This window comes from Mauremys reevesii, linkage group 4 (genome assembly GCF_016161935.1).
Source record: "Mauremys reevesii isolate NIE-2019 linkage group 4, ASM1616193v1, whole genome shotgun sequence".
Classification (NCBI taxonomy): Eukaryota; Metazoa; Chordata; order Testudines; family Geoemydidae; genus Mauremys; species Mauremys reevesii.
In genome coordinates, this window is record NC_052626.1 from 69,367,266 (window position 1) to 69,384,272 (window position 17,007).

The following is a 17,007-nucleotide window of genomic DNA, read 5'->3' on the forward strand; positions in this document are numbered from 1 at the left end:
GCCTACCCCATCTCGACCCTGGTCCTCAGTATCTTTGGACTTCATCATAAAGACACCCTACTCCCACAGTTGCATTGTCATCCTTGTTGCTGTCAACATCCTCACTAAGGTGGCACACTTTATTTCCATTCACTCCCTCCCAACTGTCCAGGAAAACAGTCCACCTTTTTTTAGATCATATTTTTCAGTGCCATGAACTGCCAACGGGAGTAGTCTCAGATCAAGGTTCACAATTCACTTCCTGTTATTGCAAACTCTGCAAACTCTTAGAAATGAAATTTCTTACCTTCTCAGCCTATCACCCGCAGACCAACAGGTAGACAAAACAAGCGAACCAGGTCCTTGAGCAACTTCTCTATTGCTTTCTCAGTTATTGTCAAGGCGACTGGATTGTCCTCCTGCCATATGCAGAGTTTGCATATAATAGCTCCACTCATGCATCCACCCAACATAGGTCTTTCTATGCAAACTACAGTTTCCACTATAAACTTACCGGTAATTCAGCTGCACCTCCAGACTCCCAAGTCCCTTCTACAGCAGATCTAGTTGCCCACCTTCACTGGGTCCAACGAGAGCTTAACGAACACCTTGAAGTCATCAAGAAGATATATAAACACCATGCTGACCAAAAACGCCAAGCCACACTGGCCCTGTTTGTTGGAGATAAGGTCTGGTTGTCCTTCAAACAGCTAAAATCCACCTGTCCCTCAGCAAAATTGGATCATCAGTACCTAGGCCCATTTAAGATAGCAGAACCAGTTAACCCTGTAGCATTTAGGCTCCAGTTGCTAGATGGTCCTCCCAGTTTTCCATCTATCTCTTCTGAAATCCAACATGGAGAATCCCTTTCCTGTTCACTCCACTCCACTCCACCACTCCACTCCACCAACAGGAGTATGAGGTCCAGGAAATTCTAGAGTCCAAGTGGCAAACACTATTATCTGGTGGACTGTGTGTGCTATGGATCAGAAGCACAATCATTGGAGTTGGTAGAAAATGTTCATGCTCCAGAACTCATACATGCGTTCCTTCAGAAATACCTCCTGAAGTTAGGTCCTCTGGCACCCTAGCAGGCACCCTTGAAGGAGGGTTACTTTTAATGTCAATACTCAACCATGGCCACCAGAAATTCTGCTGCTCTAGGTCTTAGGTTTTGAAATGGCTGAAATGGCTGGCAATTGGCATCTTTAACACCTTGAGTCTGGGCTGGCTCTCTGGGGTATAAAGGCACCTTCTGCCATACAACAGACCATCCTTCAAATGAAATATTGAGTGGGGCAGAATGTTAGGAGCATCTAGAGTCTGATAGCTCTTAGTAGCTTGGAGGTCTTGGGGAAGCAGGGAACGGAAGAGGGGTATCAGATTACTGTTTGCTGTCCCTTGAAGAAAACTTGATGGGTGTATAATGGTACCAAAGGGAGCTATGTCTTACTCAGCATATTAATCCTTGCAGGACAGAGCATCTGCCTTCCCATTCTGTGATCCAGGGCAGTAGATGTCAACAAAACTGAATCTTGCAAAGAAAAATGACCAGCAGCTGTATCACTAGTTAAAGTTATGAGCAGTTCGAAGATATTCCAGATTTTTGTGGTCAGTAAGGATATGGACCAGGAACCAAGCTCCTTCTGGAAGGTGTCTCCATTCTTCAAAATCTGCCTTTATGGCAAGTAACTCTTTGCTCTAGATATCATAACTCTTCTGAGCAGGGGTTGGGGGCACAGGGATTGAATTAGTTATGTGAGCCAGTATGTTGTGTCAGAATGGCTCAGATGGCAAAGTTCAAAGGATTTGCCTCAATGGCGAAGGGCTGGGCAGGATCCAAGTACACAAGAATGGGAGCTGAGGTAAAAGATCTTTTTAGCTGATCAAATGTGAAGTGTGCTTCTGGCAACCAGACGAAATGAACTCCCTTTCAGAGAAACACAGTTATTGAGGCAACTAGGTGAGAGAATCCTTTGATAAAATGCCTGTAGAAATTGGCAAACCAAAGAAACTACTGAATGCCTCTTATGTTCTTCAGGGCATTCCATCCAGAGATGGCAAATATTTTCCATGGATCCATTGTTAGCCCTTTGGGGAAAATGGTATACCTGAGGAACTTGACTGTGTCTTTGTCAAACTCACATTTCTCCAGTTTGGAGTACAGATGATTTTGGTGGAGTCTGTTAAGCATGTGGAGCACATGTTGATCATACAATGCCTGGTTTTCAGAAAAAGCAAGAATGTCATCCAAATAAATAACCACAAACTGGTCCGATATGTCCCCAAAAATATTATTGATGAAGTTTTGAAACATTGCCAGAGTGCTACACAACCCAAAAGGCATGACTAACTCTTCAAAATGTCCATATTGGGTGTGGAACAGTCTTCCATTCATCACCTTCTCTGATTCAGACCAGGTTGTAGGCCCCATGTAGGTCTGACTTAGTAAAAAATCTTGGCTGAGTAAAGCCTCCCAAAGTAGCAAGGGGTAGCCGTTTCAGACTGTCACCTTGTTCAGAGCTCGATAGTCAACACAAGGGTATAAGGAGCCATCCTTCTTTGCCACAAAGAAGATTGGAGCCCCCACTAGAGATATGTGTGTGGGGGCAAATTAACCCCCTTCTCTAAGGTGTCATGGAGGTACTCCCAGAGCATCTGGAGTTCGGATTCTAAGAGAGATTATATGTGGCCAACAGGAATCTTGGCTATTGGTTGCAGGTCAATTGGACAATCATAATTATGATGGGGTGGCAGAGCATCTGCCCTCTTTTTATCAAAAACATCGCAGTAATCCAGAATTTTCACTGGGATTCCTGAAGCTACCAAAGGAGTTGCAGGGATGGTGGCAGTCCCCTTCAGTGTACCTCCTTTGGTCTCTGAATTCTCAGGTAGCTGGCAAAGATTGCAGGGGGTTTCTGGTCCAGTACATGTGTTTGGGATGCAAAATTGATGGTGGAGTCTTGATGTCAAGTGTACTGTGCCTGGCCCCCAGTGGATGCACGGATTATGGGTGATGAGCCAAGGAATGCAGAAGATGATGGAGGAGTGAGGTGCGTGGATCAGACTGAACTGTAAAATATCCCAGTGACGCTGGAGCATTGTAACCATCAAGGGTGCTGTTTGATGAGTAACCAGGCCAGAGGAGAGAAGGGATCTGTCAATAGACTCCATCAAATTGGGGATGCTTTCCTGCTGAGCTGTAATGTTGTGAACCTGGGCAAAGTTTAAGTCCATGAAATTGTTGGAAGCCCCTAAGCCCGTGTGTGCCCTCAGCTTGAGCTCTGTTATGGTAGCATGTTGTAGCCAAAGGGGGAGTTGGAGGGTACTGGCATGGCATTCGTCCACAGTCAGGATGCTGGTAGACAAGGAGCGATTCAAGGTCCTGGTGTGAGGGAGAGAACACAGGCTCAGCCCAGATCTCCCTTTATTGGAGCTGAGGCCTGGAGTCTTTCTGGTGAAAACACGGCTTGGTTCTCAGTGTGGCATCCGTGGCATAGCATCCAAATTCCCCACAATACAGGCATAAGCCCAAAGCATGACGCCAGTCCTTCTCTGTATCAGAGAGGCAAGGCCAGAACCAGCTGATCTGGCTGGGCCCTCGTGATGAGAACAGGAAGGAGAGCAATGCCTCGACTCTCTCTCCAGCCAGCGTTTGGTCAGGCGGTCATCAATACTGATACACAACTTGACCAACACATCCAGGTTGGGTGGCAGCTCCACCTGTGCCAGCTCATTCTTTATTTCCTTGCTTAGGGCACATTGGATATGGTAGCACTGTGTCACCTTGTTCCATTTAGTGTCTGCTGCCAGGTGCTGGGACTCTGCGGCAAACTCAGTGACTGATCTGTTTCCCTGTCGCAGCCTCTAAAGTGCATTCTTGGCAGATAGTGTGCAATTTGGATAATCAAACACAATTGCCATAAGTTTGGATGAACTCTTCGAACTGCTTCAACAGAGGACTAAAAGTCTCCAGGAGGGGAGATGGCCAGGCCAAGGCATCCTTAGTTAGTAGTCTAGTAATAAGTCCTACTCAGGTCTGGTCAGTGGAGAATGACTGGAGCCAAAGCATGAACAGGACCCCGCAATGGTTCCTGAAACTGCAGATGTTGTTATGGTCCCCATCAAACTTATCTGATATTGGAATCCCTGGCTCCCTAGAAGCCAGGGCAGCAGCTATGGGCAGGACAGTTTGAGCATGTAGGGTTGCAGTTTGTACCTGCAAGGTCATAACCTGGGCCTATAAGGTCTGCAGAATTGCCACGATGTCTAGCAGAGACACAACTGCCTCTGCAGAATCCATCTGAAGGGCAGTCCAATCATTACCCGCACTCGTTCAATCTTTTGAGCTGCTCAAAGTATCAGTGATTGAGCTGTGAGTGGTCTGGCTTAGTGTCTGGAGCAAGAGTCTGGCCTATCAGGTAGAGCTGAATCCAGATGGGGCAGGTCCAGGAGTCAAGCCAAGAGTCGTAACCAGGAGTCAAAGATCAAAGCCTAAGATGAAGGAGTCATAGTCAGAAGGTGGAGATGAAGTTCTGAGCCGGAAGTCAGAGATCAGGAAGGAGCTGGGAGCTGGAGTAGGAGCGGAACTAGAGACAGTGGAGGCAGAGACAGGACCAAGCACAGTTGCAGGGGACAATGTGAGAAGAGGAGCCTTTCGATGTGGGCAGGCCCACACCTGCCCATCCCCAGTGCTTCAATAAATGCAGGCTAGAATGTGTTGAATGGCCATTGGACTGGTGCTGCTACTGAGTGTAAGTGTCAGCCTGGAGCGAATCAGGTGGCGAGGTTAATTAGATAGCTTCTTTCAGGGCCAGCTTTCATTGGATTGCCAGGAGACTGGCTCTGCTGCAGGCTGGCCCCAGACACCAAGTGCCTGAAGATATTCCAGGGAGCGCTGCAGCTCACAGAGCAGCATGGGGCGGCTGCTGTAACTTAGATAGGCACTTGGGGTTGGCAAAGATATGCTGGGGGACTCTCTAGCCTCTGGAACAGCCAAGGATCAGGAGGGAGCAAAGGTAACTTAAAGCTCCCTTAGCCCTCTCTCCCAGGGTCGAGAGTTCCCAGGGTTCATTCTTACGTTCTAAGGCATAGTATCTCAAAACTCACACCATCATATAAACGTTTCATTCTATGAACTTAAGAGGGAAGGAGAAACAACAAACCCCTCCCCTCTCCAAAAACTGTTTTCTTAAATGGTCACATTAACTTCTTATATTCACAATGCACAAAAATCAGTCTCCCCAAGACAAACAAGCACAAAAAGAAATGCAAAAAAGCAGGGGGACGGGAAAAATGCTCTTTTACAGTCAGATGTGGGTTGAAGCTGGTATCTCCTTATTCTTGTCTCAGTCCCTGGTTCATCTGAGATCAGGCTGGAAGACTGATGTAAAGATGAGGCTGGATGTTTGACTAAGTTTCTTCCTCTTTCCTGTGGCCAAAAGCCAGCTGAGCCAGTGTCAGATGAGCAGGCTAATACTAATCCAGGACTGGCTAGGGTTAACATTCTTAAAACCCAAGGAACAGTTTTGACCTGATGTTCAATAAGCTTCATACCACTTAGATCTTATAATATAAATAAGGATAGGAAAGAAAAAAAAAAGATATTGAAATGTCAATAGACCAAAGTTGGCAAAAATGCTACCTTCACTTCAGAATCCTTTAGTTTTTTATAACTGTATAGTCCTTGGAAAACTTCTCAGTCATTGAAAAATTCTGGAAAGAATTTCTATAATCAGTCTTTTAACCCAAATAATTGTAACCCAGAAATATATCAACAGTCCCAGTCTCAAAAAAAAAAAGGCTTAAAACAAAAGTCCCAGTATGTATTAGGTTCCTCTTAGATTTAAGGTCTTTGGACTATGCACCACCTAACAAAAGTCATGCTGTTACAGAGTCTCTCTTGGAGATAGGTCATGTCAGTTGGCCTCATTGTCACATCAGGTTATGAGGATGGTTGGGCACAACAAGGCAGATTGGGAACGACATTCTGTGTGTGAGATGTGGAAGACAGCATAGGAGAAGTGAACCATTGACCAGTCTAGGTGGGCACTATTGGTGGAGTGGAGGAAACTGGGGTGAGGAAAGAAATTGAAATTGCTGGTGATGATTAGAGAGGGAAAATGTGGTTACTCAAAGTAGAATTTGGCCAGGACATGGGGGCTATGATCCCAGCTCATGATAAAGGACATGGAAATATTTAGTAATCATAAGTGTTGAGAACCTTGGTTTGAACCCCCACCTCCCCAAAACCAACCGACCCAAACCTACTATCTGCAGCAGCTTGGCATCATACTGGATTCAGTACTGACTCAGAGTGAAAAGCTTACCTACTCACCAAAATCTCATTATTTTCTGGCAGAAATATTTGGTCCCATCTATCCTCCAGGCATCTCCTCCTTCCATCTCTGCCTTTGTTGTCGAATATCATGCATCCTAGCCTTCAATTAGACATAAAGTATAAAGTCCCCCTCTGGACTCTAACTCACCACTGAAATTCAGTCACTCCTTGGCAATCACTATGGAGGAAAAACTGACAGATTCTGGTCCTGGGCTGCATTGAAGCGAATATGAAAATAACAGGAAAGAAATATCCTGGAACGGAAAGTAAATGCAGTGATGTAACTGCTGGGATACTACAGTTTTTAAAAGTTACTGTATGGCTAGTGAAAGAAGCTAAGCTGACATCTCTGATTTATCTGTGCAAGAACTACATCATAGGCAGCAGCAGAACGAGCTTCTTCACACCACTGTGTGTAGTGGCTCCATCTCTCCCCATAAAAGAGTTAAGTCCTTGGCTTGTTTGCTCATCCTGTCAGTAACAGGGCTTTGGAGCTGTGCTCCGGCTCCGCTCCAGCTCCAGGCAAAAACCTGCAGCTCCACTGCTCCAGAGCTGCTCCGCGCTCCAGCTCCGGGCTCCGCTCCAAAGCCCTGGTCAGTAATGTAGTCAATTAAACTGGTGGTTTCTGTGTTGCTAATATCTGTCCTTTGGGAACTGAGAAGACCCTTCCTCCAATACAGTTCATATAGCCCACCAAGGAGCCTTCAGCTGATAACTTTCAGTCACAAACACTTTAGGCCAGATTTGAACTAGTCACAGAAAGGTTAAAGATTAATTTTCCATTAACAGTCCTCCGAGTCATTCATTTCCCTAAAGGCAGCTGATCTCTTCCATGTAACATGAGGGTTAACATAGTTGAATATCACTCTACAGGATAGAATGAAGGTTGTAATTGTTGTACTTAAAATCTTACAGATTAGTAATGGAAAAGATCTATTAGGTCATCTTATCCTTCCACTTGTCCAATTCAGTGCAGCAAATTTCTATATGTGATATTACCCAGAGTCCCAGTAAAGGTTCTGGTATCAGGACGCTAGTAAGCACATAAGTCACTGTAGGATCCAACTGGATGAATAGGACTCAGAAAGACTCTTGCATAAGCTTCTACTGCCGAGCATCACCTTGTATACATTGCTGAAGAAATCTCCAAACTACAAGACAAGTGGGGAACCAGATCAAAAAAGAAACAGAAAAGCCAAAATACAAGCCCTACCTTCTGTCACTTTATATATTTTCTAGTATTACATTGAGTTATGATGAATGTTACCCTGTTGATAGTCCTGGGACTGAAATACTCTGATTATCCACTGGAGAGGTAAAATTAATGCAAATACCCTTCAAATTGGCCTACCACTTTCTCATTCCTGAGCCTGTATAACCACATAGTGTGAGAGGATTGAGACCCATCATTCCTTGACTTATTTTCTGAAGCTGCCAACAAGACTGTAAGTTATGATGTGAACATCTGTCCACTCGGAACTGTTCTGAGTTTATCAATCTATTTTACAAAGGCCAAGAAATATTGTTCAGATAATAATGCTGTTCAGTCACTATCAATCTAGGCTTGGTAGAAAGTGATTTAAAAGTCTCCGCTGCCCTTTACCAACTTTCCGAGCCACCTACACAACACACCCTGTTGTCCTGGACACTAAGCCACATGTGAGGGGATTCTCAGAAGCTTTGATGGAATAGGGTCTGGCCAAACATGAATAATGTGCCAAACCAGTTACTGTAGCTGCAACATGACTGTTCCCTGGCATTTTTACCTTTAAATATTTTAGTTATACACAATAATGGTTAGCTGGTTGCTGAGATGAGTTGGCTTGTTCTACACTGACTGATACATACATTGCGTTAGTTAACATGCTTGTTCACAGCCATATTCAGATAGAGTGAAATTTTGTAACATAGACCAGGCCTAAGATGGCTACTTGTAAATTTTCTGGAGTCTCGCTATCGTTCTCTGTAACAAAATGCTCCAACACTATGAACAACCTGCCATCAAATTGTTCTTAGTAATGTGGTTAATAAATCTTATTTTCTATGCTGCCTGATATTTGCCTTGTAACTGATATAATAATTATTTGTCTGCATCATATTTAAGAGTCTCCCCTTCCAGAGCATTTTGCAAAGGCTTGTTACTTTAGGTCTCTCTCACTAGGTATTTCTATGGTCCCCATCATTGCAGAACCAGTGTCTCAGCATCTCATAAATGTTAATGTATTTATCCTGGCACCATCCCTGTGAGGCAGATAAATATTATCTCCATTTACAGCGAGGGAACTGTGGCACAGAGCAATTAAGTGTGCCCAAAGTCACACAGTGGCAGAGTCTGTGGCAGTCAGGAACTGAAACCAGATCTCCTGAGTTCCCTTCCAGCACCTTAACTACAAAACTACTAGCCAGAATTGGTCTGACTTCATTAATGGAGCAGGCATGATAGCACCAACTCCACAGTGTAGGATCATTCTAAAGCAGTGGTTCCCAAACTTTAACAACCTGTGAACCCCTTTCTCTAAAATGTTAAGTCTTGCAAACCCGCTCCTAAAAATTAATATTTCCAGGGATTTTCTCCTTTACCTGAGTATAAATTATAAAAGCAGTGATATTGGAAATATAAAATTTGTTTTTATGACATGCTTATTACACACAATTTATTATTATTTATCACTACAGTATTTTTATTACATTATGAAAATGGCAACACTCTTCCAAGATCTCACTTTCGTAGCTTGCATCACTTTGAATAAGCCTGTTATAAGACAAGGCTCCTATGTTTCATCAAGGAGTATCAGATGTGAAACAGCATGAAGGTATTTAAGAAGCCAACTCAAAGAGTTCCACCTACACAAGGATTCAGGTCTTGAGCAGTCCAGGCTAGGGTGACCAGATAGAAAGTGTGAAAAATCGGGACGGGGGGTGGGGGGTAATAGGCGCCTATATAAGAAAAAGCCCAAATATGGGGACTGTCCCTATAAAATCGGGACATCTGGTCACCCTTGTCCAGGCAAACAACACACGTTACAACAAAGCTTAAACTTGTTCTTCATAATAATTTTAAAAACAATACTAGCTGCCTATTTAATTTTAAAAACAGCAAAAAAAAAATCTACCTCCCTTTCCATTGCTTATAAGGAGTCTTGAAGTTTAAGTCTCCTCTGTGTGATAGATATGCTTAGCTCTTGGAAGTCCAGGGGCTCCGGGCCCCATGCTGCCTGGGGTCCCTAAGGACAGCTCTGTCTGCCATTAGGGAATTTTTTCCTGAGAACCCCATGTAACATTTCGCAACCCCCCAGGGGTTCATGAACCCCGGTTTGGGAACCACTGTTCTAAAGGGATGTAATTTATGGACTCTGTAGCTATACATGGAACCCCAGAGCACGTAATTTGGGCAAGTTGTGAATTGACAAGGTATTAATCAAAGATTCATGAAGAGGAGAGAAAGGACCTATAGTACTAGGCCACCTCTAGTACATCTCAGGGGTTAGTGCAGAATTGTCATGCAATTCAACGCAAGCACAGCATATTCTTCAGTGCCTTTTCTAGTTTAGTTTTAAATAACCCAGTCATGGGTTCTTCCACCTCTTCAACTGGGAGACTATTCCACAGATCTTATATATCGATACCTCGATATAACGTGACCCGATATAACACGAATTTGGATATAATGCGGTAAAGCAGTGCTCGAGGGAGTGTGGGGGGGAGGCGGCCGTGCACTCCGGTGGATCAAAGCAAGTTCAATATAACACGGTTTCACCTATAATGCGGTAAGATTTTTTGGCTCCTGAGGACCGCATTATATTGGGCTAGAGGTGTACTTAGAACAGTCTACATTTCCTTTTGGTCTAATTTCAGTTCACTCATTATATCATCCTAGACAATTCCTTTTATCCCAGCCATTCCCCCCCAAAACTGAAAGAAACATTATTCCCTATTTTCAAACAACAAGGCTAAAACGGTGAAATTTTAAATAATGATCAAGGAATTTTTTTTATTCATTTAAGTTTCAATATCATTACAGAAAATGTTATGGTACAGAGTTGTTTAACATTAGTTTTATTTCTTTGCTCATTTGATTTCCACATGAATGCTGGTAACATTAATATCTGTACAAGATCAGTCTTTGATTTTTTTTTTTTAGGTTTTAGTTCTGTACATCTTTAAATGTATTGGTTAAAAAGGCTGTCAGCACTTAAGGAAGCAATTTTTGTTGTTGTTCAAATAAAAGGTATCCAGTTACTGCCCAAGAGTACTGAGCCGGGTGGCTGCTGGGCCGAGAGATATCCCTGAACGCACAGCGAGGGGGGAAACCTCGGGGCTTGGTCGGGTTCCCAGTGCAGCCACTCTGCTTTTGGCACTGTGCACATCAACACGAGATACAAGATAAAGAACAAGCAGAAGCTCTCTGTGAAGCAGTTATGAAGCATACTAATAAGGGAAATCCAAGTGTTGTCTACGCTAGTATAAATAAGCAGACAGCCTTGTTTTAAGAGCATAAGTAGTTGTATCTTAAAGATGAGAAAAAACACAAGTTCTGCAGGCACCTACTGCTGTCTACTAAAAGCTACTGCTATCAGAACTAGCATTGAACACACAAAGCAATTGCAAGAAAGGAAAAAGTTGCTTTGATATAATCAGAATAAATTTCTTTGTTAAGATTTGTTTTTTTAAAGTTTTTTTAAAAGGTATTTATTTAAATTCCATTTGAAATATAGTTCAAGATGTTGACTATACTGATCAACTTTTATCCAATTCAGAAAAACTAGCTGTGCCGTTGCATATTACAGGATACAGTCAATGATATGTGGACATGCATCAAAGCTTCACTCTTGCTGGTGACATCATAGCCTTCCAATGACCATGACATCCACCACCTCGCCCTTGTGAAGCTCCACATACTGCTCTGTCTTTGGAGGTAGCATCAACAGTCCATTGGCACTACGCATACTCATCAGACGACTGCTCATCTGATTTCCTAGAGCAGAGTGAGAGAAAGACTGCGGTTAACAGTACTACTACCACAATACATGAAGATGGAAAAAAGGGCTATTCTTAGGAGGAGAATCATGGAGCTAATTTAGTCATGGAGCATGGAGTCTGGATACTTAACGGACACATGGCAAATACCTACAGAGTACCCAGGAGAGAGAATTTGGCAGCCTACTTTTTCCAGGTTCTCCAAACTTCCATTCACTCACTTGTCCTCCTTGCTATTCGAGCTCCCACATTTCTTCCCCTTACTACCTCACCTTTCCATCAATGTTCTCAAATCTTCCTGTTTTCAGATTGCCTTCCCTCCAGTTTCCACTGACACCATAGTTATCTTACAATGTATAAGTGTGTCTAATCCATTTCGTACAATAACTAAAAACCTAGCACAATCTACATAATTCATCCACTCATAAGAACTCTGAACTCCCACTCCCATTTGACACCCTCAGACTTGCAATATGTTGTGAAAGTGAATAATTTCAGCTCTGCTGGACCAACTGTGAAGCGAAATACAGCGGCAAAAATCCCGACAGAGAATACCCTGCCTTTGGCTTCTTGGTGTTCAAACCTAGGGACTGACAGTGAGAGCATTCCAGTTGGTATCAACTGTCTGCCTGGAACATGAGAGAAGAGGTAGTGCATAAAATAACCAGGAACTAAACGATGTAAAGCTTTACAGATAAAAATCAGCATCTTGAATTGCACCTGTAGAAGTGCCTGTTCAGACTTTGGAATCAAAGGTGTAGAGCTCCATGTGCGAAATCTACCTACGTAAGCAGTGAGACACAATCAGTACTAACAAGTCTCCAGGTAGTCTCCAAGGAAAGCTTCATGTAGGATGTATTGTTTTAAACCAATCTGAAGGTGACAAAAGCACAAGTAGCTGCAGCATGATCTAAATCCATCTGAGAGAGAGGCAAGGTCAACCTACTAGCCACATGCTGATGGAAAAACTACTCAAGTACTGCTTCAACCTAGAAATCTAGGAGCAGCTGAGGATCGAACAGCACCCCAGATTGCAAATCTTGTGTAAAAAGTGGCCATATCCTCTTGATTGAGAGAATAGATACCACCCTCAGCTATCTCTACTGAATGTTTCTCCCATTCAGCTAGCAACATCTCTGTTTATTTGGCATTAAATTAAATCACCCAGCTCCCATCCATGCCCCAACTTGTATTTAGTAAATGTATGAGTGTGGAAGTGAGCATGTGAGGAAGTGCATGTCTATGAGAGAGCACAAACAAGTATGAGTGAATGTTTATGCAAAAGAACATGTAAATAGGCAGGCTGTGTATATGCAAATGAATGTGTGTCAGGGAGCATGAAGGCAAGCAATTGTGTTAAAATTGGCGTAGGCTAGCAAGTCTGTGTTCTACAGCATCAGTGAACTTGCATGTAAGTATGTGCAGGTGTGTGTGTGTGCCTGTGTATGTTGGCAAATGTGCAGTTATAGGCATAAATGTGTAAATATGTGTATGTGTTTGATTGTTTGTATGGTGGATGTTTGGGAGCCTGTTTGTGGGTGTGTCAGTCTACGTAAGTGGCTAACCTGTACTCTGTGCCCAAGGCAGTGGTTCTTGGTGATGCCAAGTCAGTATGCACCGATGGTATTCTGGGCGAGGATCCAATTTTACATCACATGATAACTGCAGGAGAAGCAAAGAGAGAAAGAAGATACAGGCTTTCATTCACATGTCATTCAACAAGCTAGACTTTATTCTGCCTTAGTCATTGGCAATAGGATTGTCAGCTCAGTTCTGACTGTAGAATATTTACTACTGGTGAAGGTTGGGTAAACTCACACAGCTAATACTTTTTATTCCAAGTACCTATCCACCTCTGGGATGGAACACAAAAGATTTTTTAACTGCAGAGCAGCATTATATAACTGTTTAGGACTAGGACTGTAGAGTAATTTATGCAATTGAAATTGTAGGGAGAATTAAGATTGGCAGGAAGTAATTATCTCAACCGGATAAACCCAAGAGATAATATTCCCTACCACTGTCAAAAATTCCATGGGCAAGTCAAGTGGTCAGGACCTCAGGCTTACATCTCATTCGAAAGATGGTGCTTCAAACAGTGCAGCTCCCACTAATGACACTCTGTGGTATTGGTTGGGTATTGACACAGAGGGAAGAGTGGCATCTAGTTAATCACCATCAGCACTTCCTGCAGCCCAATCCTTGTGAGATCTGATAGGATCCCTGGACAGAGTGGCATGACTGGTTAAGAGGCAGAAAGAACAGAGCTTGCTGTTGAGATCGCAGGTAGTGTTTGCAGCACTGACTGTCTACAAGTCCATAGATTTTTTCTAAACTGAGCAAATTTGAAACAGACATCATTAAGAGGAGAGAAACATGGACACAACAGTGATTTTATAGACACTACCTCAAAACCTTCCTATTTTCATTCAACATTCTGATGTGAATAGAGAGGATTCTGATAGGTTAAGTAAGTTGGGTTGACTATATGTTTCCTGCATCTCTAGGTAATCCTTCTACACAAACTTAACAGCTGAGAAAAGCTTAACAGAAATCCCCTTTGCTTTCCCCCTTTTTCTTTTCATCATTTCAGTCCACGTGCTTGAACTCACCACATCCTGTGCCCTCCCATAGGCAGTTCTTCCTGCAATTGTCTGAGCTACTCTTTCAGGCACTGCCTTTCTTATGCTCTTATACTATGTCTCTGACCCTCCTAGATTCTATGTGTACTCAAAATTCTGGTAAAAAAGTCCATCCTCACCCCACCTCACCACCATAGTTCTGGGCTTTGGACAGTCAGTTCTTTCAAATGTAACATCAATATGACTCAGCAGAACATTTCTTGATATCAATGACCTTTAAACATTTTAGTACATTATGTCAGCTGCAAGCTTATGGGTGTCAGCTTGGAACACTAGCTAGGATTGCTTTTCTTATCCTTGTTGGATTAGATATAAATGCAGTACTTTTCGACTTGCTTCAGTACTGCTTAGTGGACCATGTATATCTTCAGTGTTGCCCTATGCAGAGCTGGTACATTCAATGAAATGGCAGCACTTCATAAAAACACTGCCATGTTCTACAATTACACAGCACCAACAGAAAATTCCAGCCTGGAAGAGTTTAGCCCCCTTCCAAATCCAGAAAATGACTGGAGGAATGAGCTAGAGGGAAAGCCAGCTGCTTATGAAATGCATAAGTGTTAAATGGCCTCCTTTGCTCAGTGAGTTGCAACCTGCACTGTCAGGAACATGCATGAATGAGACTGATATTACCCCATATTCAAAGTAAAGGGTCTGGGAAAAATGAAACAGAGATGCAGCAATGTGTAAATGAAAAACAGATCCATCTTGCAGTGAGTTCAGGAGCTAAAATGATCATAAAATTAAGCTAGGAATGATGTTAAATGAGCAAATTTGCAAGTATGTGGATGGGCTGGTTTGATAGGCCTAACAGGACTCTCTGGACTGTTATGCAGGAAACTGGGAATTGCTTGATTCCTTGATCCAGTCTTCTCTTTCCCTGGGCTGACAGTAGCTTGGAAGAGGCATGGTGAAAATTTTACACTCAGCCCTGGGGTTGGGGAGGAGACTGGAGAAAGGGCCTCCAATAGCAACCTCTAAGCCAACCCTAAACTATTCCTGTCCTTTCTCAGTGTAAGCACCCATTACATCTTTTCAAGCAATTGTCTTATGACCTTTAGTTTTTGTTTAATCAAATCCAATCTATATTTAGCTTTTTGCAATCTTTCCAAATCATTCTCCTTTAGTCATCTGATCTATTCTCTGCTGTGAATTCCCTTCAATTTATCATCATATCTCTAGTGCTGAGATATCCAAAGTTAGACAGAGTATGGGTGGTGGTGGCGGGGGCTGTCAGACAGCAGGATCTCAAATATATTTTTCAAATATCCTATATTTGAAAGTCCTTACCCTGGCTTTGATAATGGTGGGCCGAGGATCCAGGATGCCTTGCATTTTCCTCAATGCTGGTACAACAAAGAGATTGCAGGTGACAACAGCTGATACAGGATTTCCTAGAGAGCAAAACACAACAATAGTTCACATGTGAGTAATTCTGAGTTAAGATGTGAAATGATGAAAAATCTCACATTTCCATAGCAACTTTCATCCTAAAGGATTCCAAAGAGCTTTTCACACTATATACACTGGAAAAAATGTCACTTAAATCTGGAGTGGCATATGGCAGTTGTTAAGCAGTAAACAACTATACTACTCAGGAGTTTAGGACAAGAAGTGAAGCAGAATATTGTATTCAACTGAAATTGAAAGGGAAATTTAGGGCCACAGAAAGGACAGTTACCTGTTCTGTAACTGGCGTTCTTTGAGATGTGTTGCTCAGGTGTATTCCACAGTAAGTGTGTGTGCTCGCCATGTGCACTGGTGCCGGAAGTTTTTCCCTTAGTAGTACCCGTAGTGGGGGAGCACCGCTGCGACCCCTAGAATGGCGCCTCTATATCACGCTATAAAGGGAACTGTACACTCCCCCCATCCTCAGTTCCTTCTTGCCAGACAACTCCAACAGAGGGGAAGGAGGGCGGGATGTGGAATACACCTGAGCAACACATCTCGAAGAACGCCAGTTACAGAACAGGTAACTGTCCTTTCTTCTTCGAGTGATTGCTCATGTGTATTCCACAGTAGGTGACTCCAAGCTATATCTGATGGAGGTGGGTAGGAGTTTAAGGGTTTCCGGGATGGAGTATCGCCCTACCAAACCCGGCACCATCTCGTGTTTGGGAGACGATCGCATAGTGCGATGAAAAGGTGTGGACAGAGGACCACGTGGCAGCTCTACAAATGTCCTGAATAGGGATGTGAGCTACATAGGCGGCTGACGAGGCCTGAGCTCTCGTAGAATGTGCCTTCACGATAGGTGGCGGGGAAATCCCTGCCAGCTCGTAACACGTGCGTATGCACGAGGTGATCCAGCAGGAAATTCGCTGGGTAGAAACCGGTTGCCCCCTCATGTGTTCAGCCGATGCAACGAAAAGTTGCAGGGATTTCCGGAATGGCCTGGTTTGGTGTAGGTAAAAGGCCAGTGCCCTACGCACATCTAGCATGTGTAGGTGTTGTTCCTCATCAGAGGAATGGGGCTTGTGACAGAGTATCGGAAGGAAAATGTCCTGATCCATATGAAAAATTGAGACCACCTTCGGCAGAAAAGCAGGGTGTGGGCAAAGCTGGACCTTATCCCTGTGGAAGACCGTATATAGGGGTTCAGAGGTTAGGGCCCTAAGCTCCAAGACACGCCGGTCTGAGGTGATCGCCACCAGGAACGCTACCTTCCATGATAAGTGGGACCAGGAACACATGGCCAAGGGTTCAAAAGGGGGACCCATGAGGCGGGAGAGCACTAGGTTCAGGTCCCATAGTGGGACCGGGGGGCCTGGCGCAAGGGAATGCCCGATCCAGTCCTTTAAAAAACCAGGATGTCATGTGATGGGAAAATACCGAGTGACCATGCACTGGAGGGTGGAAAGCTGAAATGGCCGCTAAGTGTACCCTGACCTTGGCGGGAGCTAGCCCCTGGGTTCTAAGGGACAGGAGGTAATCGAGAATGAGTTGGAGCGACGCGGATGATGGGGAAGTAGCCCTTTCTCTCGCCCACCTAGAAAATCTAGACCATTTGGCCAGGTAGGTCCGTCGTGTGGACAGCTTTCTGCTTTCCAGCAGAACTTGCCTGACATC

At 43.7% G+C, this 17,007-nt stretch overlaps 1 protein-coding gene and 1 long non-coding RNA gene across 14 annotated transcripts in view; one reads left to right on the forward strand and one right to left on the reverse strand.

Moving 5' to 3' along the window:
• The window catches only part of LOC120402870, a 78,767-nt gene that overhangs the window by 34,874 nt on the left and 26,886 nt on the right, over window positions 1–17,007 (forward strand). The window lies entirely within an intron of this gene.
• The window catches only part of GPHN (gephyrin), a 572,379-nt gene continuing 565,702 nt past the window's right edge, over window positions 10,331–17,007 (reverse strand). For 10 of the 12 annotated variants that reach the window (XM_039533323.1, XM_039533330.1, XM_039533329.1 and 7 more), the window contains 3 exons: window positions 15,229–15,332; window positions 12,862–12,958; window positions 10,331–11,294 (listed from right to left, as the gene is read on the reverse strand). In XM_039533323.1, the coding sequence (XP_039389257.1) occupies window positions 11,161–11,294; window positions 12,862–12,958; window positions 15,229–15,332 (335 nt within the window). In that variant the 3' untranslated portion in view covers window positions 10,331–11,160. The remainder of the gene's footprint in view (window positions 11,295–12,861; window positions 12,959–15,228; window positions 15,333–17,007) is intronic. The other 2 variants (XM_039533328.1, XM_039533325.1) reach the window with 1 other exon arrangement.